General features: G+C 39.8%; 2 protein-coding genes across 2 annotated transcripts in view; one reads left to right on the top strand and one right to left on the bottom strand.

Moving 5' to 3' along the window:
* Positions 1-339: 339 nt before the first annotated feature.
* Positions 340-12,955, bottom strand: CUNH1orf131 (chromosome unknown C1orf131 homolog). Its single transcript, XM_015819041.1, has 7 exons — positions 12,815-12,955; positions 10,501-10,835; positions 3,207-3,263; positions 2,133-2,228; positions 1,208-1,294; positions 931-983; positions 340-521 (listed from the first exon to the last, which is right to left on the bottom strand). The coding sequence occupies exons 1-7, from the start codon at positions 12,924-12,926 to the stop codon at positions 395-397; spliced, it is 867 nt and encodes a 288-aa protein (XP_015674527.1). The 5' UTR covers positions 12,927-12,955; the 3' UTR covers positions 340-394.
* A 237-nt stretch (positions 12,956-13,192) lies between these two features.
* GNPAT (glyceronephosphate O-acyltransferase) overlaps positions 13,193-26,938 on the top strand; it is a 33,729-nt gene continuing 19,983 nt past the window's right edge. Inside the window, exons 1-4 of the mRNA XM_029284700.1 lie at positions 13,193-13,276; positions 20,331-20,519; positions 21,771-21,947; positions 26,714-26,843. Of these exons, the coding sequence (XP_029140533.1) occupies positions 13,226-13,276; positions 20,331-20,519; positions 21,771-21,947; positions 26,714-26,843 (547 nt within the window). The 5' untranslated portion in view covers positions 13,193-13,225. The remainder of the gene's footprint in view (positions 13,277-20,330; positions 20,520-21,770; positions 21,948-26,713; positions 26,844-26,938) is intronic.

Consider the following 26,938-nt stretch of genomic DNA (forward strand, 5'->3'; position numbering starts at 1 on the left):
AAGAGTAATACTGGAACTGTTATTTCCCATAGAACATTCATAGAAATGAGCAGCAGAAAATATAATGAATTCAGAGCAATTAATAATAATATTTTTGGTACATATTATTTTCAGTGTAAAACTTTCTGACGAACTCCTCAGCATATATGTTGGTAACCAGTTCAACCAGTTCAGTGGTAAACAATTATGCAATTCAAGTAACATTTGCAAAATTTAGTGTTCAGATGGATTTCTCCTTATTGCACACTAATCAATAATACACTATTAAATTCAGTTCACAAATGAAATCTTTAAATGACTTTATTTTTTTTTTAAAAAAAGAACAATTACATTTTTTTAAAAAAAGAGTTATTTTGTTACACAGTTTGTTCATCCTATTCTGTGTTCAACATGTTCATTTATTCAACTTGGAAGATTTGATCTTTCTTATGTCACAACTTTGAAGAATCAAAGTTCCATTTTTAAATTTTCCCAACCGTCCTGTTGGTAATATGTTCTGTTTTGTTGTCTTCTTGGATTTTCTGTTTTTTAAAAACAAAACATGTATATATATATATAAATACACACACACACACACACAACAAATGAATCTATACCTTTTTCTAGAGTTTGGCAATTATATATTAAATATATATATATCAATCATAATAATTGTTTTGACATTTTATCCTGAAAAGTTTCAAACTATCAAGAGATTCCTATTGCTTCTAAAACCGAACTATTTTATATTTGCTGAATCCCATTCAACGACAAACATAATTATTTCTTCTTACACTTCACACACAGAAAAAAAAGAGGCTAAAGGCTCAGTCATTTAATGCCAAAACTACGGTATTGTTTAGCACTAGATGTTTAGTACAATCAAAACAAATACAAAAATAAATCCAATTTATTACACCTTGTTTATATAAGATTGAAATCTTGGCTCACCTCTCTTCATGCCCTCTCTTTTTTCTCCTCTTGAGAGAATCAGATTTATTTTCCTGTTAATGAAAATAGAAATAGGACCAGGAATATTCTAATTGGTCATATACCACATTTTACCTAAATCAAATACGTTTCCCACATGCAATGGAGAATGACTTCAATCTGTTGTTCTAATTTCTTGTACCTGAATGCATAGCCCAGGTCTTACTGGAAACCATTATACTAGAGCTTTCCTATTTGATTTTACATTTTATTTTTATATGAAATATTACACACAAACCGTCATATTTTCTTTCTTCTTTGCTGCTTGTTTTTCTTTGATTTGCTCTTGAAGAATTTTGTAGTTCACATATTCCTTTTTTGAAGGCTGCAATAAGAGTTTAATAACTCATTTCAGAAATTTATGAAAAATACACTAAAAAAAGAGAGAAAAGTTCATAGTGATAACACACTCATGTATAATGATGGTTCTTTAAATGCTAACATAATTTAATTTGATTCTTTCAATAGAAATGTGGTTAAAATAAACCTTTTCAATAATGTAGCTATGTTCTTTGGGAGTATGACTATTTATGAACTGATTAGCGATTCCTAATCACTGTTCTCATTTCCTTCAGTAGCTTTGAGACAACATTTATGTACACAATGTTTGACAGAAAAGTAAAGACCACCTTCCCTATTTCTTAGCTCTTGATGTGAATGCACTTCTGGCAGTACAAATTCAAAAAGCAAAAAGCTGTATTACATAAGATTTCTAAATATCTTCAATACAAAGGCAACATTTTTAAACAATTATGCAACAACTCACATTTACGTATTAAGAGTTACCATATATATTAGTGGATAAGCCAAAAATTTCAACTAAAATGCCATAAAAAATGTGTGTTGGTTTACCTATGAGTGGTACATTTTTCATACTTCGATTAAAAATTCAAGAGTTGGCTTATACTCAAGTATATTCAGTAGTACCAGTTTTGAAATTGTAAAAGGAATTTAATACAGGAATTCTGGATGAAGAATAGCTACATTGTTCATTCACAATTTACTTCTGAAATTTCAAAGCTCTCCCACATGTTGACCCTGCCATTTCCCCTCCATTTGGGGGAGAGAAAAAAATAGCCAAAGGCTTTGGCAGAGGGAAAGCTTTAAGGATAAAATCTCCTCTTTTGTAAACCACCTCTTGACTCACAAAAAAAGTATCATACCTTTGCCCCCAACACGATAGCACGTTCTTGCTCCAAAGCTCTCTGTTCTTTCTTTGTAAATCCTGTAATTCCAAGCCGGTGTACTTCTAACCGGGCCTAAAGTATTGCAAATAAAATTAAAATATTTTTTTTTGGTCTTTTGTAATTTTGCTTTCCAAGAAACATAAGCATACAAGCTGAACTTTCATAAGAAATGCATCTGAGGAATTGCATAACCCATCATGCCATCATGTTGCATAAGCAGAAGAAGTGTTCTGTACCTATTTTCACAGACAAGTGAAACTTGACGGATATTTGTTAGTCAACAGTCGTCAGATTCATATGTTAACTGACAAAACTTTATTTCAGACTTCAGTCCCGAACAATCGACAAACTGATACAATATGGACATAGTGTGTATTCTGCATGATAGCTCTTTTTATATCATTTGCATTATTTAAGTTACTTAGATCACCTTGGCCACTTTATGACTTGTGGACTTCAACTCCCAGAATTCCTTGCTCCCCCCCCCAAAAACACAAATTGAGTTTTCATTATAAAATCATGGTAATCATCACCTGAACACTCTGGGAGGGGATGACAGGTTGAATGAAAGGTCCTTCTACTAGTGGGCATCCTGATATTTGAAGCTCAGGAACTTTCTGTGCGTTGGATAGATATTGGATGTGAAGATAGGCCACATGGAGGTCCAGCAGGGATTAGAATTCCTTTTTCTGGAGTATTCGATGCAGAATTTCTGGTTTCCATCCAGATTTTTTGACATGACAGTTCATCCATTTCAGATACAGATAGGTGTCCCTATCTTTGTTCATTTGGGGAATGTTAAGAAAGTAGAAGCATGTGATAGATTTGCCACTGGGAAACTCTCTAATGTCAAGGATTTAATAAGAAGTCCCTGAGCATATAGCTCTGATTTCAGTCTTAAAATATTGCAGACCTTTCTAAATAGTTGTAGAAAGACTGGTTTATGGGGAAAAAGGGGCCTGGTTAATGATCTTATGATCAAGGGACAATTCTATTTCTCTCCATCAGACTTCATGTTGCATGCATATCTTTAAATATACATCAACTTACTTTTTCCAAGTTAAATTCTTGGGTATCCATACATGATTCTTCAGCAGTCATTTTTGCCTAGATACAATTTAAAACATAAAATAGTATGTTTTGCTATTAAGTAAGATTTTTCAAATAACTTCTAAGACAGCTTAAGTATAATGTTGTTAGAGCAAGATGTTTTGAATATAATGATAGTTACAGAACTCTTAAGATAGAAAACTACATTATTTAAAGAAACTCATCAATGCTACTATTATAGACTTATCTCTGACAATAAATCTCAATGAATTTAATGAGACTTTTGAACATGCACAATAGACTTACTATGGATCTTAAAAGTTTAAATAGGGTATCCACAAATATTACTTTTAATACTTTGTTTGGTACCTCTTGTATGCTAAATTTTCCCAATAAAAAGTTGTAACCCAAGTGTACAACACATGAAGAGTAAGAAGGTAAGCTTACAGAACTTAAGAATTTAAACAAGAAGGTTGTAAAGCATGTACCGTGTTTGCCAAAAATAAGACCAGGTCTTATATATATATATTTGGACCAAAAGATCCATTAGGGCTTATTTTCAGGGGTTGTCTTGTTTTGTGGCCGCCTGCCTACTCCATCCCACCGTCTGCTTGCCCACAGCCGCTATGGCCTAAAGGGCTTCCCAGGGCAGACCCCCAGGAGGTGAGGGTAGTGCTGGAGGAACATGCCTTCAGGCGAGGAGGAGAGTGGCATGGACAGGCGGGGGAAGCCGAAGGACTGGGTGGTGCAAGCCTTCCCTGCCACCTCCCTCCGCCTGCCAACTCTTTCCTATTGCAAGCAGATGAAACTTCCAGTCACTGTCAGTACTCTATTTGGGTAAAAAGTGTTTGGCCATCTATGGGGCGCTTGGAAATCGAGCGAATGGCTCTGTTTCCAAGCGTCCCATAGGCGCCCAAACACTTTTTGCCCAGAGGGAGACTGGAAGATTTGTCTGCTTGCAAAAGGAAAGAGTGTGGCAGGCAGAAGGAGGCGGTGAGGGAGGGAGGAAGGAAGGAAGGAAGACTTAAGGACACCCGGGGAGATGAAGGAATCTACCATAAGCTGCCTTTCTCCCTTTCCCGGCTTGGACGGAGGCAGCTTCATACAAGTAGGTGCGACCCTGGCAACCAAGGCTTCTTAGGGCTGCTGGAAAAGTTTTGTTCCTGGATGGTGATGGGTGAAAGCAACCACCCTGCAGCAGTTTTCCACCTCTGCCTCTCCCTCAGGCGGCTTACTCCGCCCTCCCTATACTTTTAGGGAACCCAGTGCCTTTATGTGTCCTTAAGTCGCTCTTTGGGGTCTTTCTCTGGAGATCCGCATTTATCTGGTGTAAAAACTTCGGTCAGCCCCACAGCAAAAGCTGCTGCCCCTCCCTGGTGGCGGTGACGGAGGGCTGGAGGAGAGATATGCAAGCCACGGGAGAGTTGGCAGAGGAGAAGGAGGAGGCTTCTGCTGGGCAGATGATCTGCAGGGCGAAACAGGGGCGGCCAGGACCGAAGAAAGCCTCTCCAGCAGTGGCTGTGGCTGTTGCACAGGAGTGGCAGAGCCTTTCGCCATCACTCTCCCCTCGCTCCAAAACAGCTGAGGAGGACCAGGTAAGGGGACCGAGCCTCTCCAACCCATTCTCTGTAGCATGGCAATCTGGCTCAAGAGGGGAGTGAAAGGGAAGAGGCGGGCGGGCAGCCGGGAGGTCACTGAGCAGGGAGTGGCCTGGCTGCGGGGGCCCTGAGGTAAGTGGGCTTCAGCAAGCAACCAGCCGGTGGGACGGTGGGCAGGCTCTTAATTAGGGCTTATTTTGAGGGTAGGGCTTATATTAGGCACATGCATAAAAATCACGCTAGGGCTTAATTTTGGGATAGGTCTTATTTTCGTGGAAACACGGTCATAAATTTTATTATAATGAACTGGAAAATTACATGCTGTTAAATTTGTAGAACTATGCCTTTTAACACCTGCCACCTGGAAAACTAAAAATATCAGCTTGTCTGCTGAAAAATGAAGAAACTAATATGCAATTATGTATGCAAAAGCCTTGATTTTCCCTATGAAAACTTACACATCATGTAAATAGAATTTAAGAGTGTGGACCTAAAGAAAAAAAATGGAGAGATTAACAATCCTGATATAGATTCCGTTTTATTCTCATTACGTAAATCAGTTTGGTGTAACAATTAAGCACTAGGCAAGAAATGGGAAATTTGAATTCTAGTTCCACTTTAAGCACAAAGCCAGTCATTCTCTCTCAGCCCCAGGAAGGAGACAATATCTAACCACTTCTGATAAATGCTGCTGAGAAAATTTCAGGGACTTGTCCAGCCATTCCCCAGGAATCAAGACTGATTTGAAGGCATCCACTTTCAGCGAAATCTTATTATAACTGAGAGTTGTACAGCACGGTGAAAAAATGAACTAACTAGATCACTGAATGTTGGAGGAGAGCCTTACTCTTATCAAAGTCTTTGCACAATGCTCAGTTCAGGTGATAGCTATTCAATTAGCTGTGCCCCAAACTAAAGGAAATATCAAGTGTACTAATAGTTGGTATAGACCCAGCCTTTGCCAAATCTGATCAGAAAGAGGCAACTTGTTTAGCAATTATGATGTAACACCAAACAGGATGAGAACACAGATACTGGCCCTAATTACATCCAAAAGCCTGGTATTAGCATTTAAAGTATTAGTATTTCATCACTTTATCAGCATTATCAATAAAATATTCATTAGCACGTGCTCATTTCCCTTTCTCAGGGATACTGTGAGGAAACATTTTTGTTTTGTTTCCAATTTCTTTTAACCACAAGTTATTATGCAATCCAATTCTTTAGCCATAACTAATCTTGCAGGATCCAATCTGGGTCGGACACCGGAACCAGAGGTTTACTCTTCCGAGTAAATAACTAATCTTAACTTTGTCACTTCAAACATGACAGTATCATGCTATACAAGCTGGATCTAGAATAAACCCTTCTTAGAGAAAACTGCAGGAAAACTTCCGATATAACAGGCTGTTTCTGCTGGTAGAACAAAGAAAAAGAAAATATACCTCAAGATCAATTTCCTCTCCAGTACATGGGAGATATGCAACCAAAGAGAAAAATCTGTGAAAAATGGCTTTTCCATGATGAGAACATTTTGACTGAACTGCGGGCTTTTTGCGGGGTGAACTATTGGAACAACGAAAATGCATTCAGCTGAGGGTTTTTTTTTTTCAAACCATTTTTTTTCAATTTAAAAAAACTGCAGGTGATCCTCGAGTTAGGACAATTGAGGTCAGAATTTTGGTTGCTAAGCAAGGCAGTGGTTAAGTGAGCCATGCCCCATTTTTTTTGCTGGGGTTGTTAAGGGAATCACTGCAGTTGTTAAGTGAATCATGTGGTCGTTAAGTGAGTCTGGCTTCCCCCATTGATTTTGCTGGTCAGAAGCCAGCTAGGAAGATTGCAAAGGGTGATCACGTGACACCTCCCCTCCCCAGGATGCTGCAACCGTCGTTAAATACATGCTGGTTGCCGCTGCCCCAAATTTTGATCACATGATCCTGGGGAAGCTGTGACGATCGTAAGTGCGAGGAACAGTTGTAAGTCACTTCTTTGAGTACCATAATAACTTCAAATGGTCACCGAATGAATGGTTCTAAGGTGAGGACCACCTGTAATTGCACTGAAGACAAACTGTTGCCCTTTGTTTGGACATAACAAGGTACCAGAGTTAAACTATAAAGGAACAAAATCATCTGAATTGCCTCCTCCTGACCACACCTAAATATCTGAGAGGGAAGCAGATGCCCATAACTCAGAACAACATGGGGCATTTAATATCACGTTGTTTCACATGTTTAGACTGGCTTATGGTGGCTTCTTTTTAAGTTCTCTAAGCCAGAGGTCCTCAACCTTTTGGGCACCAGGGACCGGTTCTGTGGAGGTTTTTCCGCAGAGCAGAGGGTGCATGGTTTTATGTGCTGCCTGCATCTCGCAGATGGGGATTTGATTGTTTGTGCGGACCGGTTGCTGGCATCCCCTGCTCTAAGCCACAAAGATGCAGCATGTTAGGCCAGGGTTTTTCAACCTTTTCACCCATTGTACCACTTTTAGGATATGGCAACATCTGAGTACAACCAGTCGCCTAGCAAGGTGTCAAAAATTTGATGACCCAAAAAAAAAAAGGAAAAAAGTGATGAAGTACAGGTAGTCCTTGACTTACAACAGTTCGCTTAGTGACTGTTTGACGTTACAATGGCATTGAAAAAAGTGCCCCGCAAGCCACAGCCGAGCAAGAGAGCGCCCGGCAGCGCTCTTCCTCCTGTCCGAGGTTTTCATTGTTGTGAGCATTTCTGTTGAGGATTGGCAGCGGGGGTGGGGTGGTGTTTGGTTTTTATTCCCCCCGTCTGCTGGGTGGTTGCAGCAGGTTTTGGTCACTTCACATGACCCTGGGACACTGTGACCGTCATAAATATGAATCAGTTGCTAAGCATCTGAATGTAAATCACAAGACCCTGGAGATGCTGCAACATTCCAGCTGACCGGCGCTTCTTCTGGGCTCAGCAGAAGCGCCAGGATCAGCGCCGAGCTCCAGCTGGAATCTGGCACTGATCCTGACGCTTCCACTGAGCTTTGACAGTTCTGAAGAAGCGCTGATCCTGGCGCTTCCGCTGAGCCCTGACAGCCCTGCAGCTCCAGCCATCTCTCGCTCAGGCTTGTGCGGTGCTGCTACCGGTTCAGCTCATTCCCCTCCCCCACTACCACTTTTCTAGGATGGTTGCGTACCACCTGCCAGGTGCCAATGTACCACAGGTGGTACCCGTACCACTGGTTGAAAAGCCCTGTGTTAGGCAATAAAACAGGCAATTCTTTCAATCTTTTTGCCATTAGCCACAGCACTCAAAGCAAGAGAAAGCTGGCGAGTGCTATGTAAGTAAGAGTAAGTAAGACTGAGGATGATTTTGGATTTAAGAAGAAAACCCTTTCCTTTCGGTCTGATAGACTGACATTTTGGTGTATTTAAACTGTTTGCTTTAAAGAGGTTACATTTCTTGGGTGCTAATGAAAAAAACTGTGATTGTGTTGTGTTTCTTTTTCAAAAGATTGTCAAATGCAAACGTGTGCATTGTGCAAGTGCTGTTACTGTGGTGCAATATACTGCTGAGGAAGGAGGGTTCATTTTTCTTTTTTTGTCGATCTTATTGTATTATTGAATGGAATGTATTGCTGGCCTCAGTTTTGTTGTTGTTCATACAGGCTGTGTTTAAGTGTTCCTAATCAGTGTTTCTTGTTGGCTATAGAAATGTATTTATTTATTTTTAAACAAGACTAATTACCTTGATCAGTTTTGCATCAGGATAGGTAGTAGGTCATACTCATCATTAACACCTACTTACTTCTATGGTCTTAAGACTATTGTTTTATCTTGTGTAAGCCTCTAATGATTGTCAACATGTTATATAAATTATTAAATATGTGATTCTATAGTCAGTGAACAGCCATCGCAATGGAGAAATATATTTGTCTATAGGATTTTAATTATTATTCCCTCTAAATTCTATTCTTTTTATAATCCTTTTTGTAATATTTATATAATGTGAATTAGTGCTCCAAAGCTTTAAACACTTGAGTATAAAACTCGATAATAAAATTGTAATTATCTGCCAAAAAGGTCAGAAGTCATTCATACATTATATTTCTAAAATTTGGGTTTTCTTTCTTTTTCATATTTTGCACTTACTTTCTTTTATTTTCTCCTTTTGATTAGTCTTTTATTCAGTTTTATTCAATGTAAAATTCTTAATAAATATAATTTTTAAAACTTGTCTGAACCTTAGAAGCTGATATTAAAATTTGGTAATTAAATCATTTGGCTCTTGCTTAATTCTTTTGAAATACTGGTATTTGGCAACAACAGTAGCCATGAAATTCTACTGAACTATCTGTTTGTGAGTCAGTCCCAAACCGGTTTTGTAACAGGTGAATCCCATGTAGTGGTTCTAGATTTAAAATAGATACTGGGAAAGAATAGGCTAGAAACAGTGAGAAATGAAGTAGAACCACATTAACCTGACCCAATTATAATTCCCATCATCTGAACACGGTTTGCAAGATTGTTAAAACAAAAAATAATAATCCTGTCAATAGATTAGACTGGACATTGGACCACAAAAGCCAGGATAGTGATCACAAAATATAAAAGAAGACTATTACAGAATTCCAATTAAATTTTATTTCAGTTTTCCACAACTGCTATTTTCTGCATAAGTCCAGTAAGCTCCGCTGAGTGGTCTGGTTTGAACAAATTTTGCCTGAAATTTGTCTATGGTTTCGTCCACTTAGGCATCTTATTTGAAAGCACAAGCTAATCATAGTCTCCTACTTTGTCTAATGTGGAAAATTATTTCTAATAACTGAGCTTTTTCCTAAAGAAAATTATTTAGGGCTACCAGATCTAGGCTGCAAAAATTCATTTAGTCAAGAGATGGTAGCAAAAAGATTCATAAACATTTTGTTACTGTCTGGGTGGTCATGTGGATTTCCATAGATCAGTCTGGGTAGGTCAAGTCAAAGTTGAGTTAATATATGGACCTCTTATTTCCCTTGTACAGCATCTCAAGCTCAAATAAAATGAGAAGCTATGAATTAATCAGGAGTATTTTTATGTCGGGGAGTGCTGAACTGACAGCCGGGATCAAGACCCAAGTGCCACAAAACAGGGTGAACTACCTTTACTTGCCCCTACCTAGCAGTTTGAAAGCATGCAAATGTGAGCAGATAAATAGGTATCACTTAGGTGGGAAGATAACAATGTTCCAGGTACCTCATGGAAATGTCTTCGGACAACACTGGCTCTTTCAAGCTAAGATATGGAGATGAATACCGCCCCCTAAAGTTGGGCACAATTGGACGGGGGAAACCTTTACCCATCCTGATATCACTACTCATCTTACAAAGAGAAGAGCAAAGAGTCTGTGTGTGTGTTGTGGCAAAATGCTTATTCCCATCTCACCTTGCAATTAAACGTGGTATAATTTTAATACTGAATATATTTAAGAACATTTTGTTATGAAGAATTCCTATTCATTAAAAGAGGCTTGTAAATATTAATTTACTTAGCCAACTAAATTAATTCCTAAATGACCAGAGTTAATTCACAAAATGAAAAGTCTTTTATTTCTCTTTGGTCATATGGTCATAATGTAGGCAGACAGACCAGTAATATTTTCAAGGTAATTTGCAATTATTTTTGAGGAATCCCTTTTATGAACTGAATGTTCTGCTTCCAAACAGGAGGGAATTAAATATGAATGCCTTACCTTTAAGTCATCACTTCCAGGAATTTCAAGTTTAGCTATCTTCTTTCTGTGTCGACCGCGGAATGTCACAACTTCAACCTGTGTTGCCTTTTCTTCTTGGGCACTTTCGAATGGGAGTGGATTAGGGGAACTGGAACCCGAGACACATTTTTTCTGATCAACACCTGCCAGTTCATCTTTTAGATTGTCAAAGAAGTTGGACACATTTTTCCTCTTGCCCAAAGAAGATGTACCAAGTTCAGGATTGACAAGTGATACAGTATGGGTTGCTGTTATCTGTTGAGAGTGTCTTTTCTTGTTCCTTTTCTTTTTGCATTTCTCTGGTGGTGATTCACCTATAATTTAAAAGCAAATGTGTTCATCTCCTTGTTCCATTCAACCCAGAAGGATCTAAATATCCTATTTTTTGGAAATTTAAATTATACTGGATGCTTTACTTTTAACAAACAAAAATCATACAAAACATCTCTCACTTAAATGGGTAGCAATGTACACACTTTATCTTATGCTCAGAACTGGGCCGGTTCAGAATTCAATGTTCATATTCACAAATTACAGCATTAAGTGCTACCAGTATAGCTTCAAGTGTTATCAACCACGTAATGATCTGTCCTCAGTCTAGCTCATTAGATCTTATAATGGTACATTCTTTGGTGTTGTAATCAAGTCTATCACCTTGTTGCCTGTCTGTCTCTTTTTTCTTTCTTTCTTTTCCCAGGATTATAGACTTCTGAAGGGAACCGAGTCTTCACATAATGCTCCCAGAGAATTATAGTTTGAGCCTCATCATTTGCACCTCAAATAAGAATTTGGGACTGATTTGTTCTATGATCTATTTATTTTCTTGACTACTTTTTGTATCTTTTCCAACACATTTTTTTCACAAATCATACTAAATCATTTTGTTTTGTTTTTAAATATACTTCTTATAAGCTCTTATATATTGTTAGAAAATTCTTGATTCTGGTAAGATAACGTTTAAGTTATCTACTGGGAACCATTTGGCAGATTGATCTGGATAGCACAGGTGATAGATTCTACTTTTATGCAGAATGTTTTCACAAGTACTATCATGGGTGCTATGTTTACATTTCACACAATTATACCAGTATGAACTCATAAATACATGAATCATAGCAGATGCCATCTTGTTGTCCTTGGCTGAACTTTTTTAAGCTAAGCGAACTTGGACCTGGTTATTATTTTTATGAGAGAATATCAGGAAATTTCTAGGCTAAACTAAAAAGCATCCTGAAAGAAGGCAATGGAAAGCAACTCCGTACTGTTGCCATAAAAGCTGAAGCATTTTTCTGTACTCATTAGGAACTGATATATTGGGAATCTGTATTTAATTCTTGTAAGTTTAATTCTTGTAAGTTTAATTGCTCTTATATTTAAAATTGTTTTAAAATTACATTATAAGCCACCCAGAGTTGCTTTGAATAGCGAGATGGGAGGCATATAAATTTAATAAATAAAATAAAAATTGAACTCAATGAGACTTTTTATTTATACATATTTAAATATGTATAATTTTGTATTTATGTTATTGTATTTAAATTTTAGCTAAATACCTTAATAGACTTACTCTACAGTTGAACATTTTCATTTGTTTAAAAATATTTTAGAGCCTAGATGCAACATTGGAACAATGAAGAGCACAGAACTTTCCGTAAGAACACAAAGGGGATCTATACAGAGCTAAATATGCAGAACAATTTACCTACTGTATCCCCTTATTATCTATCCACAGATCACTGAGCACAGCAACACACCAAACATGAAAACAGTAATGGTATGTTTGGCTTCTTCAAAAATAATTTGCAGATGTGGAACTGCCAAGAAGCCGAAATTAGGATCTTGGGGTAAGTATTGGAACCAATATTGGAAGTATTGGTAAGTATTCAGGGTTTCTGCCCTGAATGAGTAAAAGATAGATCCCATAAAATATCTTGTTGCTTGAAAGCCCACTAAGGTTTATGGGTTTAATCAAGACTGGTTGGTTTCAATGGCCGGAAAGTGGGCGTTTCGGATCGCTTCACCTTGACTTAAAAAACTAAAACCATCAATACCTGAAGCCTTCCCACCTCTTCAAGATTTCGCTTCTACCTTGTTTCCAGCATCCATTTCATTGCACCAGCCCCTTGCCCCGCAGATATATTGTTAGTACAGTATGGGGAGCAGAAGATGGCTAAGAATCCGGAATGGGAAAGAAGGGGAGCAGGGGTCCCACGACAAGAGTAAGGGCAAGCAACACCGAAACCCATGGTCCCGGGGAAAAGTCAGATGCAAGATCGCACGGCTCCTCACCCACCGAAGTCATACAGGGACCCGAGGACGGTGTCCAGCAGCCGTTCTGCAAAAGCGGAGTCCTCCCTCTGGTCCTCTTTGGGCGACGGGCTCTGCCCGCCCGCGAGTCCCACCATGGCGCGTCTTTACCTGCCCTTCCCCTTCCCTTCCCCAAAGGCGATCACCCGCCCCAGAGAAGGTTTGGCCCCGCGCGAATACCGTCGCGGTCAAGATGGCGGCGCCCGCCGGGTACTTCCGCCCTTCTTCCCCGAGTGACAGATTTCCCTCCTTCGGCTGGGCTCGCAGAGCAGGGCGGCGACGGCGTCGGCAAGCAGGGGCGTTTTGATGGGTGCTACCGGTAACCGGCGGAGGGAGCCAGCCAGCCAGGAGTGAGTGAGTGCAGCCGGGCACCCCGGCAGGAGAAAGTAGCCTGGAGATGGCCGCAACGCCCGGGGCCACAGCTCGGCGGGCCTCCCCTGTGTACTCGGTAAGTAGCTGCCTCCCGCTTTGGGGGGAGGGGGGGTGCGCGGCACTAGCCGAGGCGGGATTGTTTCGCGCAGGCTGAAGGGGGGGGGGACTGGGAGAAGGCAGAGGCTGGGCTGGCCTCGCTTTTTTCCCATCCCTTCATGGGCATCATTGCGCGTGTAGTAACGTTACAGCCGCTTCCTTTTTGGGCTAGAAGAAGTGGGTACAGTACTGCAATGGTTGCCTGGCGCTCAGCCGTTTACAGTAGTAGCGGCCTCCTTCCCCGGCGACCATTGTTCCCTGGCAGTATTTTAAAGCATGTTCTGATACCTTCTATTGCAGCTGTGTTGAACCACATTTTTTTGCTTTCTGGCTGGGGATAGTGGGAGTTCCGCTTCCCACTGCGGACAAGCATCAGGCCGGAGAAGGCTGGCACGCACCCGTAGTCCGTGTGATTAGTTGCTTCTCACATGCATGAATTCAAGAACCAAACCTGCTTGTTTGGATTTCTTTATACCCATGTTCTTGTTCTGGAGTAATGGAGCACCCTTTATCGGAATTATCACATTAAAAGACAACCTTTGCCTTGAAAATGTAATAGGGGCTTTAAAAAGTTACGATTTTTACCATATAAAATATGAAAATAAGTTGTCAGTGTGAAAATAGTATGTATGCGTTCTGATTCCTGAGCAATGTGTAATCTTATTCCACACATAAATTGGAATAGTTTAGATACAGTTGATTTGTCTAATGCTTTAATCCCAGATATTACTGTGATTGATAAAAATGGTCATCAAGACTTCCTTTGCGATCCTAAAGGTTCAAAATACATAATCTGCTGAATGTTCTGTTTTTTAAAGGCATATAGGGAATAATATCTTAGAATGCAGTGTTTATTGTGGTAGTTAAGATATTAGACAGGAAGATCAGGCTAAAATCTACCCTTGGCCATGAAAGATCATTGGGTGACTTTGGGTCAATCACTGTTTCTTAGACCAACTAGTTCACAGAGCTATTAGTATGCTGCTTTCAACTACTGAAGAAAAGGTGAGAAATAAATCTAACAAATACATTAGTAAACTTTTACTTTGTACTTCTTTATATTGCCACCAAAAACAAATCATTAGGGCAGAGATATTGTTTTGTAATAGTCTATTGTCTATTCAGCATTTCAGTATGTGTGATTTTAGAATAATATGAGATTTATCAAAATGCTTATCTTATCAAAAGTTAATAGATTGCTGACTCTATCAAAATGTAGGAGGGATTAGTATTTGTAAATACTGATGCTTATGATTCAGAAATACTTTAAATAACATTTAATAACCACATCTCAAAATTAATTACAATAGGAGTAAGGAATGACATCACAAAACTGATATATCCACGTGGTCTTGGAAGAATCTCTAGCAACCAAAAAGAAGTCCTGACAATTGCTTCAGTATCTTTAGAGATATTTTTTAAAGATTACATAATACGTTTATCTAGAGTATCTTTAATAATCTGTATATGATATAGAGAGAGAGCCAGTTTGGTGTGTTAAGGTGTGGTTAAGGCATCAAGCTAGAAACTGAGTTCTAGTCCTACTTTAAGTACAAAACTAGCTGGATCATCTCGGGTCAGTCATTTTCTCTTAGTCCTAGGAAGAAGGCAGTGGCAAACTACTTCTGAAAAACCTTGCCAACAAAACTACAGGGATTTGTCCAGGCAGCCTCCAAGAATTGGACATGGTTGAACAGAAGAAAAAAATAATCTTACCGTCCCTGTAGAACAGGGAAGCTAAATACATACTGTAAGTGTCGTACTGCTGCAAACTGGAAAATGTGTAAATACTTCCACAGAGTCCCCCTTGCTCTTCTCAACACTAAAGGGAATATGATTGTGCTTTAACTGATTGGTTTTTCTAGACTGACTTGTGCAATCCTTCATTTTCACATATTATTACTATGCCTCCTTTCCTTTCCTTTTTCTTTTTCCTTTGAAGAAGTGAATGCTGTACTATACTGTAGCATATTACATCCTCCCAATTTCTTGTAAAACACCACTCTTGTCACACAAGAGGAAGATTTTAATAATGCCACTGAAGGAAACTGAACCATGCACCTTTTTGGATATTCATTAATACAAAACTAAATTTTCTCTGGGCAGAGCAGTATAGTGACAAATGCAAATATTTTAACCATATATGCATCTCATTTGTGGGAAAATATATCTAAGGAAGTTATCAAGCTTCCTTTTATATGGAGTCACAGTATTGCATCATCTTGCTGTCTATTCTGATTAAGAATGGCTCTTCAAAATTTTGGGCAGCAGTTCTTTCTCATTCTTTCTGTAGTATTTGAAACTGGGAATGTCTGTGTTTGAACAAAGATACTTTCCATGTCTTGCTGTGTATTCTGTTACCAAGATGCAGGAAAAAGGTCTGAACAAAGGATTAAAAGTGCTAATTACATAATAGCGCAAATGATATATGTTATGTGAACCACAAGATATATGAATGTTATGATTATTTAATAGACACCCATTCTTTCCAATGGTCAGTTAAATTGGTGTGCCATTAAACTCTGTGATGCCAAGAAACAATCTGTATATCAGTTTGTTATATGCAGTCCTGCTTTGGAATTATTTTTATTGAAAAAAGGATTAAAATCTGTTAGAACAGACATATCAAACACAAGGCCTGGGGGCCGGATGTGGCCCGGGACGTGGTTTCATGGGGCCCGCAAAGCCATCCTCGAAACAGTGAGGGAATGGCCCCCGCTGCCTTGGCCCCGGCCCAGGCTGCCCAGGAGCCAATGTACAATTTTGTGGTGGCCATCTATGCTGAAATGTATTCAGTCTTAGCTCCACAAGGCCGTCTGGAAACAGGGAGGAACCAGCCCCTGCCAGCCCCACCCCCTGGGTGCATGCTCGGGAGGTGTCACCCTTTGTGAGGAATGAAGAAATGCACCATCACCTGGAAGTGGCCAGCAAATGGCCCTCGCCTACTTCACATATCTGGCTTGATGGGCTCCGGGAGAGGGGTTTCGGCAGGCAGCAGGGCGCTCTCCTCACAGCGTCGAAGGCTGAGCCAGGCAGCGTGAATCCCAAAAGAAGCGCTCCGCCGCTCAGCCCCCAGCCTGTCCAATTTCAGCAGGCAGCAAGGTGCAAAGCTGGCAAGCTTTGCACTGCCCAGCTCAGCCTCTTGGCGCTATGAGAAGAGCACCCCGCTGCCTGCCTGCAGGCTGGGGGCTGGGTGGCATCGCGCTTCTTTTTGGATGTGTGCTGCCTGGCTCAGCCTCTCGGTGCTGAGAGGAGAGCGTCCTGCTCCAGTGGACCATGCCTTGGCGCTTGCCCTGGTCCCACCCCCTTCTGCCAGAGACCCTCAGATCTGTCCCACTCCTGCCCAGGCCCCCACAGGCACCCTTGACGCAAATGATGAAGAGCTGGCCACGCCCACCCAGTAGGCCACACCCACTCCAGCCATGCCCACCCAGCAGGCCGCACCCACCCTGGCCACACCTACCCGGCCCCCCGAGGACAACTGCAATGCTGATGCGGCCCTCAATGAAATTGAGTTTGACACCCCTGTGTTAGAAGTATAGGTATTCCTCGAGTTATGAGTGTAATTGAGCCCACAATTATGGTCTTAAGTCGTGACAGTTGCAAAGCGGCTCACCATGTGACCTGACCTGATTTTATGAGCTTTTTTACGGCCGCTGTAAAGCAAACGCTGCTGCTGTTAAGTGCAATGCAGCGGGTTTTGCCAGTAAACAGAAAAATGCTGATTGCCAGCAAAAATGTTGTAAATCATAATCATGTGACCACAGAGAGCTGCTGTAAATGTGAGCTGGTTGCCAAGGACCCAAAATGTGTGTGTGTGTGATGTTGTAACTTCAAAACCAGGTTGTAAGTCCCATTTTTGGAGTACCTTGTAAATTTGGTCATACGTTGAGGACTGCTTGCAAAGGCAGTGCGGTAAGATGATTCTTTGACTTTTTGGGGGGGAACTAGGCTTAGGCTTTTAAAAGCAAAATAATAGAAGAACACCCAAACCCTCAAGTTTATGTAAATACCAACATCTTCTCACTAGTCTTTTTACTGTTCAAAAACTAATCTCTAAATCCAGTTCTTTCATGTGTCTTGTCAGATGATATTGTAAATCTGAGGGTGTGTCCCATCTCTTTGTTAACTGATTTAGGAGGCAGTGATTGTTTGAAAGATACAGATATATTAAATAAATTACAATAGACTTGCCCGATCATTTCTGAGTTCTCATTTTCACACTTTTATCGCCTTTGTTCATATTTTAACACTTTTAAGGAACTCTGTTAATGTTAGGAATTTTGCCTAGACTCTTTTAATGCAATCTTCTATGTACACTTCTATGTACATACATACATTATAAGTTCCATTAAGTTCAATAATACTGTCGGTAAGTGAAGATATGATTATGATCCCAGAAGTACAGGTAATCCTCGAGTTATGAATGTAATGGAGCCTGCCCATTCCATTCGTAAGTTGAGGATTCGTAGGAGTGAATTTCATACCTTCAGTGCGATCACTCCCTGCTTTCGGCCTCACATTCGCTAATCGAATACGTGGTTCGTTAAGTGCACATGAGGCATCTCGGTGGGGAAGGTCATGGGAGACCTAGTGATGGAACAGGCTCTCAGGGCCTCCCCGACCCTCTAAGATACTTCATGCTTCCCCCTCCCTTCCTGCCCGCAAAGATCAGTCTCCTTTCTGCCCTGGTTTCTTTGCCTTTGAGGGAGAGGAGAGTCGATGGAAGCTCCTGGGCGCCGTAATATCGGACGAGTTCAGCCACCCATCCTCTTTTGCAGAGAATGGGTGCCTGAACTCTCACGAGATCACGGATCCCAGAAACTTTCATTCCCAGTGTGAAAACTGTTTGTGGAAACAGTAAATTGCTCCGTTTCCAAGCGTCCCTTTAGGCGCTCAAACACTTTTTGCACGGACAGAGACCTGACGAAGACTGGAAGCTTTGTCTATGTGCAAATGGGGAGCTTGAAAACAGAGTGATTTGCTCCGTTTCCAAGCATCCCATAGGCGCTCAAACACTTTTCACCGGGATGGAGATCTGATGGAGACTGGAAGCTTTGTCTGCATGCAAATGGGGTACTTGGAAACGAAGCGAATCACGTTTCCAAGCATCCCATTTGCAGATGAAGCTTCCAGCCTCTGTCAGGTCTCCAGGCGAAAAATGCTTCACATTTGCACATAAATGAGGCTTCCAGTCTCCGTCAGGTCTCTGTCCGTGCAAAAAGTATTTGAGCACCTATGGGATGCTTGGAAACGGAGCGATTCACTCTGTTTCCAAGCGCCCCATTTGCACACAGAGGAAGCACCGCAAACACTTTTTGCGCCGAGAATGAAAGTTTCTGGGATCCGTGATCTCGTGAGAGTTCAGGTACCCATTCTCTGCAAAAGACCATGGCAGAGAGGAGACAGGTCTTTGCAAGGTAAGTGAGCCCAGTGCAGCAGGATGGGAGGGGAAAGCGGTTGTGGGGAGCGGGGGGGGGGGAAATAGGATGAATGTTGCAGAGTCTCTGCAGTCGTTCGTAAGGGCGAACAACTGCTGTGGTGCTGCAACATTTGTAATTTCGGGACTTGCTTGTAAACACTAGGGGGCGCTTATCGCGTAAATTCAAATGGGCGCTAAGCGAATGCTCGTAACTTGGGGATTACCTATACTTGGTTCCGAGCATAATTTGTGTCAGATCCTGTGCCTCCTTCCCCCCCACATGACCCCCTGAGTGTGATAGTATTCTTCAGAGCAGAATGCCAGAACTTGAAGCTTGTATAAAGGTTTTCCACTCCTGCTAGGCTCACATTAGGATTTTAGCTTCCTAAGAACTTTTAAAGTTGGAGTTCTTCAAATGTGTGAGTAGGATGCGAGCAGGGCTATATTGTTACAGAACTAGTCAGGTTTAACGTAGCTTCAGATGAAGGAAGAAAGACCTGTCAGTATTAGTAGGCTATGTTTTCTAGAACATGTAGATGCCAGTAATAATCCCTTGTGGTTTATTTGCGTGGGCTGATTGCATCTTACAAATTGACAGCAAATATTACAAAAATATTACCTAATATTTATCAGTATGAATCTAAAAACTGAACAAAGTCATGAAAGCTGCCATACCTACCTGGGAATAAATCTGTTGCGGTTGCTAGGGTTTATTTGATGTGCCTAAACGACTTAAAACCTGTGTTCTGCTTGCTTGTCTTCTTGAATGTAGGGTAATTCTGTAAACTCAGGTTTATAGATTCTGGGGAGATACAATAAATTATTGTATGTACCGTATATTAGAACATAAGGCTCAGTTTGGTGTAATGATTTGAGGTAGCAGGTTAGAAACCAAGACACTCTGTGTTTTAGTCCCTCCTTAGGTACAAATTCCTGCTATATAACTTGTTGTCATGTCTCTGATTAACGAAACACTTAAAAGGACTTTCAGGCATATTTTTTCCTAAAAGCATTTATTAAGGTTACAGAGACGTCGGTACGGCATGGTGGAAATGCTTAGATCTGGATTCTTTTCCGTTACACATACATTCTAAGCATTTTTCCCCGCCCCTATTTTGGGGTCATGGTTCACATCTTGCAATTAACTTGGAAGATGTGATTTATTTCCGGTTTCTTTTTCCCGGGCTTTCACTGTTGCCTGATTTAACTATAAAAATACCAGACGGTTCTGCATATTGTCAAAGCAAGAATATACAGTATTTGCAGCGTTGACACTTGTGGCCAGTCACCCTCTCTCTATCCTAGGAGAAAGGCAGGGGTCAAACCATTTCCAAAAACGGTGCCAAGAAAACTACAGGACTTGTCCAGGCTGTCACCAAGAGTCAACACAGACTCGAAGGGAGGGAAACAAAGAAGGAAGGAAACAAAACAAAACAAAACATAATGTTTACTTCTCTCTGCTTTATTTGGCTGCCCACTCATGCAGGTGGGAGTGAGTGCAAAAGCTTGAACAATGTGTTTTTACATATAAAAATGTAATAAGAGTGTTTTATTTAAAAGAGTGAGCTAATGTGGCCAGTGTCTAATTCTCCATTTGTATTATTCCCAGCAGAAAAATCTCACATCAAAGAAAAAATATGAATTTGAAGATATTTTGGAAGAGCGGCGGCAGTCCAGTGACCTCAGATATGCAATGAAATGTTTTACCCCTGTTGTTTATAAAGATCTTTCTCCCTGCAAGCCAAGTGCCATTAAAAGTGTTGTTCTACAGTCTGAACAGGTTCAGTATGTCATCAGGCAGGTGTGTCAACCTTTTATCTGCTCCCCTTTCAGTTGTTTATTTGTCTGCTGCTGTTTATAATGATTTGACCAGTAACTTTGTTACCCACCAATATGCTAATTATGAAGTCTTATCCTGGCGCCCTAGTTTTTTTTTCTCTTCATGTTTTGTGATAGAAATCTTCCGTGAAATAGTTGTGCTTTTTCCTTATAGTTTTGAAGCTCTCTAAAGACATATTTCCAAATCAGGGAGATTTGTTTGATTTGTGCTGATTGTAATTTATTAGTTTTGTTAAAAGTTGTTTGGAGATATATCACTCAAGGACATATAGTTCTAATATTTTGGTAATCTGATGAGGGTTGTCCCAATTTTTCTCTTAGGTGGGATACATCCATCCATACAGCTGTTAATAAAAAGAGAGTACCTTTTGTACATGAGTGCTGTTCAGATCGTATTGCCAGGAATTTACTATAATTATGTACCATACTTCTCATGTGTGATTGAATTTTACAGTTGTTTTTGCATAAACTGTAGCTTTTATATTCCATTTTCAGTTGGCTTAAGCAATTTGTGCATTCACAAATAAATGCATTAAAAAGGCCTTACTGTTTAATCAATTATAGGTAGTCCTTGGCTTATGAACACAATTGAGTCTAGAACTTATGTTGCTAAGTGAGAAATTGGTTAAGTGAATTTTGTCCCATTTTACAACTTTTCTTGCCACATTTGTGAAGTGAATCACTGGAGTTGTTAAATTAGTAACACGGTTGTTAAATGAATCTGGTTACCCCATTGACTTTGCTTGTCAGAACCTTTAAAAGGTGGTCACATGACCCCTGGACACTGCAACCGTCTTAATGTGAACCAGTTGTCAAGCATCCGAATGTAAATCACGTGACCCTGGGGATGCTACAACGGTGCTAAGTGTGAAAAATGGTCATAAGTCACTTTTTTCAGTGCCGTTGTAACTTCGAATGGTCACTAAACGAACATTATAGTCAAGGACTATCTGTAATGGAAGTTAAGCTTATTAATGGCTGCCTTTTATAGCAATTATGTATCTATTTGTCTTTCAGGGCTAGTGGTTGGGGGAAACAAGCAGAAAGCACTGTTAACTCTGATGTCCTTTTTATGGGTTTTAACAGACATTTGGTGGGCCACCATGGGGCAGAATTCTAGGGTTCTACGTTTTGCTCTGATTCAACAAGTCCAGAAATTCAGAATGTCTGAGGGATGTTTTTATTAATTAAGGCTCTTGATTTCTGTGCTTAGCTATCAAGAGAGACTGGTGAATCCCTTGATATTATACAAGAAGAGGCAACAGAAATTCTGGATGAGATGGGACACAGCTTGCATATGGGAGCTATTCGTTTTTTTGCTTTCACTCTGAGCAAACTCTTTAAATGCCTTTTCAAGAGCGTGTATGTAAATGAAGATGGTATGCAAAAAGTAAGTATCTATACATACTTCCTGATAAAATAGCATTTTATGCAAATGCAATCAGGGCGAATTAATGCAAGAATTGCTAGTTACAGTAAATGTTCCAAATTCCTTGTGTTGTGCATTTGTTGTCCCATTAACATACTCTTCACTGAAAGTTGTTAATTGTTGTGGATTGTCATGCCAGGGTGCAGAACAAGGAAGTGAAACAAATGTGACTGCAGATGTCCATATGCAATAATAAATATTAATTTTTACAAAAATTATATGCAGTTCTTAATATGGGATTGGAGTAAACTGCAAAATAATTCCAAGAGTCGGTCTGTTATTGCTTTAAAATGTGTATTTCACTACTGACAAATGTAAAGGCATGAAAAGTAGCAACCTATTATTGGTTTGTTTGCTAGACTTTATTAGCTATCAGTAAAATTCCAAAATGCCAACATCTTTTCCTGCTGTTCTTAAACATGCCCCAGAAAGATTGAGATCGTGTTTTGATTAGTTCTTTCTTACCATTGCTCAGCTACAAGATGAGGCCTAGCTAACTTTGATTTAGAAAGTTAAATAGACTTAGCTTTGAAGGATGAGGACTTTGATGGGATATTTACGACTTTAGGTGAGACCAGGTGGCCAAAACAAAACAAAACAAAATTCCAGTAAGTGGTAGTAAACCACTTCTTTGTTGTGCCAGAAAATATATACAGTGAGGGGAAAAATTATTTGATCCCCTGCTGATTTTGTATGTTTGCCCATTGACAATGAAATCAGTCTATAATGTCAAGGAAATGATTTAACAGCTAATCAGCTTATGTAATGTAAGATGTAATGATGGGAATGACTCAGCAGGGTCTGTGTCTCTTGAAGAGCCAACTGGGTCTGTGTCTCTTGAAGAGCCTCTGTATAAAAGGGAAGGCTCTGCTGATGTGTTCTCTCTCTTCTGTTTCCTGCTGTAACTGTGGTGTGTTGGATCTTGCTGTATTAGCACATGTATGTATATTGTTCCTGGTGTATGATATTGTAGATAGTGTAAGATAAATCACCATTTAATATAGACCATCGTTTACTGTGTTTACTTCTGGGTTATTTCACGCAATAAGATTGTGCATGCTCTGACATATAATTTTAATGGTAGGTTTATTTTAACAGTGATAGACAAAATAACAACAAAAAATCCAGAAAAATGCACTTCAAAAAAGTGATAAATTGATTTGCATTTTAATGAGTGAAAGAAGTATTTGACCCCTTTACAAAACATGACTTAGTTCTTGGTGGCAAAACCCTTGTTGTCAATCACAGAGGTCAGATGTTTCTTGTAGTTGGCCACCAGATTTGCACACATCTCAGGAGGGATTTCGTCCCACTCCTCTTTGCAGATCCTCTACAAGTCATTAAGGTTTCGAGGCTGATGTTTGGTAGCTCGAACCTTCAGCTCCCTCCACAGATTTTTCTATGGAATTAAGGTCTGGAGATTGGCTAGGCCACTCCAGGACCTTAATGTGCTTCTTCTTGAGCCACTCCTTTGTTGCCTTGGCCATGTGTTTTGGGTCATTGCCATGCTGGAATACCCCATCCACGACCCATTTCCAATGCCCTGGCTGAGGGAAGGAGGTTCTCATCCAAGATTTGAAGGTACATGGTCCCATCCATTGTCCCTTTGATGTGGTGAAGTTGTCCTGTCCCCTTAGCAGAAAAACACCCCCAAAGCATAATGTTTCCACCTCCATGTTTGCTGGTGGGGATGGTGTTCTTAGGGTTAAAAGCAGCATTCCTCCTCCTCCAAACACGGCGAGTTGAGTTGATGTATAAAAGACACCTGGGAGCCAGAAATCTTGCTGATTGATAGGGGATCAATTCACTCATTAAAATGCGAATCAATTTATAACTTTTTTGAAATGTATTTTTCTGAATTTTTTGGTGTTATTCTGTCTCTCACTGTTAAAATAAACCTACCATTAAAATTATAGACCAGTGATGGCGAACCTTTTAGAGACCGAGTGCCCAAACTGCAACCCCAAACCCACTTATGCATTGTCGGATGCTGGCTGGGTGTGGCCCATTGGCTGGGTGTGGCCCATTGGCTGGGTGTGGCCAATTGTATGGGCATGGCCTATTGGGTGGGCGTGGCTGCGGTGGTAACGGCAGACTGGGTGGGACTAAAAAGTTCAATCAATCAATTCCAACTTTGCAAGATCTTTTTTTCCCCCGCAAGAAGTTGAAATTGACTCGTTAATTGGACTTTTTTTTTTTTTGCACATGGCGGCGGAGGCCTAAAGCAAAAAGGCCTAGGACTGGGGTGACGGTGTGCGTGTGTGCCCACAGAGAGGACTCTGAGTGCCGCCTCTGGCACCCGTGCCATAGGTTCGCCACCACTGTTATAGACTGATCATCTCTTTGTCAGTGGGCAAACATACAAAATTAGTAGGGGATCAAATATTTTTTTTCCTCACTGTAGATGAGACTTTGTAAGTTACTAGAAATCAAGTTGTTACTTCTTTTCCTACCTTCAGAAATGATAGTTGAGAAGTGAAATATTGAATTCATTTTTACTCCAGCACATTTCCATTTTAGTGCAGTATAGTCTCTGCCCATAACAGATGCCTTAGCAGAGATGATTCTTAAAAAGGATTTCTTTATCCCAAACAGGGGAAGTCTCAAGGTATAAACAAACCAGACTCCCACAACCAAGTATAATAGCTTCTGGGAGGCAGGTCTTTGTTTGCTTAGTGTTGTGTAACTAGTTGGTAAATACTTGGAAGATTTACCCAGCTGGTAGAATATTAGCTCAATGAGAGAGAATCTCAGTAACTCAATTCTGTGTTGAAAAACTGTAATTTTCCACTATGCTAGATATATTAGTAGTATCGCAATTGTGCTTAACATTGAGGGACTGTAGATTACTTTGTGGGGCATATAGGAATGGGTAGAATGGGTGAAGAACAAGGAACAATTATGCAAACAATTTTTTCTTGTATGGTATTATTTTAGATAGATGGTATCAAAAAGTTCCTACAGTTTTTCTCTATATGCATAGCAACAGCAAAACAGTAGGTATTCTAAGGTGGGAAAAAAACTTTTAAAAAAGCAAGAATTAGGTTGGCAAATGAAGACAACTGTAAAGATGGGATGGAGTTAGTGAGAGTAGTTACCATTTAAGAGCCTGTAGACTGCTCTGTCACCTTACTCCAGTCATTGCAATGGATAGGTCTATTCTGGAAGTATGTAATTATGCCATGCTTGCATCATAAGCTATATGACTGAAGCAATGCTAATATTATGTGGAAATGTGCCTTAATGTAAAAATTGATACTTTAGGAGTGCTTCCTCTAACAGTCAACTTTTTCATAGAAAAGTTGTGGGTTGTTTTTTTTTTTTTTTTTTTGCTTTCTTAAGACACATGTTGAACCTGATCTCATTTTCTCTTTTTTTTTTTTGCTTTCTCTTTGCTGCTTTCTAAAATAAGCTAGTGTTCAGCACTATATGGGTAAATTGATTTGTCATAGTATCAAAAGAAAATGATCAGGTGTGTCTCTTCTATTTAATCACACCTAGCCTATCAAAAAATAAACCTAGAATTAACCAAATTCATAGTTAGAAATATGTGATGAGGATTTCTCCTTAGAAGTATTGCAAAACTTGGTTGCAGTTGTAGCAGATCTATAAAGTAAGCGGGTATTTATGCAAGAGGGCTTAATTTTGGAGTGCTGTAAGCTTATGTCTTTAATAGAACTACTCCATTTCTCAATTTCCTATTCTCTCCCCACCTCCATCACAAAATTTGCTGGGGAGGATTTGAGTATTTGCATGTGGAAGATTAATCAACTAATAGATGATATTGAGTTGGAAGATGGAAACCATTATGCTTTGACAAATAGATCCTTTTCCAAGCCCATTTATTTATCTGATCTTGTATTTTTGTCAAAATAAGTTGGGATATGAAACTGATTCTGGGAGTTGAAGTCCACAAGTCATAAAAGAGCCAAGTTTGAAGACCCCTGTAAAAAATTTGCTGTTTTATAGCTAGCTATTCTATTTGCTGCTTTTTGCCTATTTCTCTTGGTATATTTTTCATACTGAGATATATTTCTTAAAATCCCAGGAGCTACAAGACAATCGTTGGTAATGATCTGAGTACTAACTTGGATAATTTCTTTGCTTATATTATGGTAGCAACTGAATTTCAGCCACCATTTTTTCCAGATAGAAATGATTGGGAATTACTTAACAGAAAATACTGATTTACATGTTGGTTTTCAGAGGAAAGCAAAATTTTAAAAATCCAATCAAAGGAATTGTTATCAGTGAAATATGGGAGAAAAGAGTTGTGAGTTACTGTATAAACACCCCACAGCTGTTTTCCTGTCAAAGTACAGGGCTAAATCCCCTTTTTTGCAGACATGGTTTTGCATATTTAGTCCCTATAAAGCAATTGGTTGTAAGACGCCCAGAGTTGCCCTGGGGTAAGATGGGTAGTCAATAAATTTTATAAATAAATAAAATAAATATGCCTTCTGAATTCTAGTCTTCCAGAATAAATTATACGTTAAGGGGAAGGTCGCAGGCTAGCCATAGGAAATGTAATCTGTTGCCATCATTATGGTAGAAGGTTGCAGGTACCAGTAGATGCAGCCCATGGACTTCAATGCAAAATTAGCATTTTAGCTTGCAGGAAAAAAAACGCATAGTTGTAATATGCGTTTTAGTAAAACTTTTCCTTTTTAAACAAAAAGTAATTCAAAATCTCTGTTATTAATAAATAACATGTTGTTTTCTGTTAGTTACAACAGGCAATCCAAGAACATCCCGTTGTCCTGTTGCCCAGCCATCGAAGCTACATTGATTTTCTCTTACTGTCCTATGTGTTATATAACTATGACTTGGCTTTGCCTGTCATTGCAGCGGGAATAGGTAATTTTCTTAGAATTTGCTTTTAGTTCCCAGAATTTTATGTTAGTTCAAAGCTGGCTTGACCTGACTGTTACAAAACTGGATTGAAATATTTC

The sequence above is a fragment of the Protobothrops mucrosquamatus genome, unplaced genomic scaffold, assembly GCF_001527695.2.
Source record: "Protobothrops mucrosquamatus isolate PMUCROS unplaced genomic scaffold, P.Mucros_1.0 scaffold853, whole genome shotgun sequence".
Taxonomy (NCBI): domain Eukaryota; kingdom Metazoa; phylum Chordata; class Lepidosauria; order Squamata; family Viperidae; genus Protobothrops; species Protobothrops mucrosquamatus.

Coding starts and splice junctions, on each gene's coding strand:
- CUNH1orf131 (XM_015819041.1), bottom strand. CDS start 12,926: ATGGTGGGACTCGCGGGCGGGCAGAGCCCGTCGCCCAAAGAGGACCAG. Junction 2,229..3,206: donor AAGAATTTAACTTGGAAAAA/GTAAGTTGATGT, acceptor GCAATACTTTAG/GCCCGGTTAGAAGTACACCG. Junction 1,295..2,132: donor CTATCGTGTTGGGGGCAAAG/GTATGATACTTT, acceptor CTCTTATTGCAG/CCTTCAAAAAAGGAATATGT.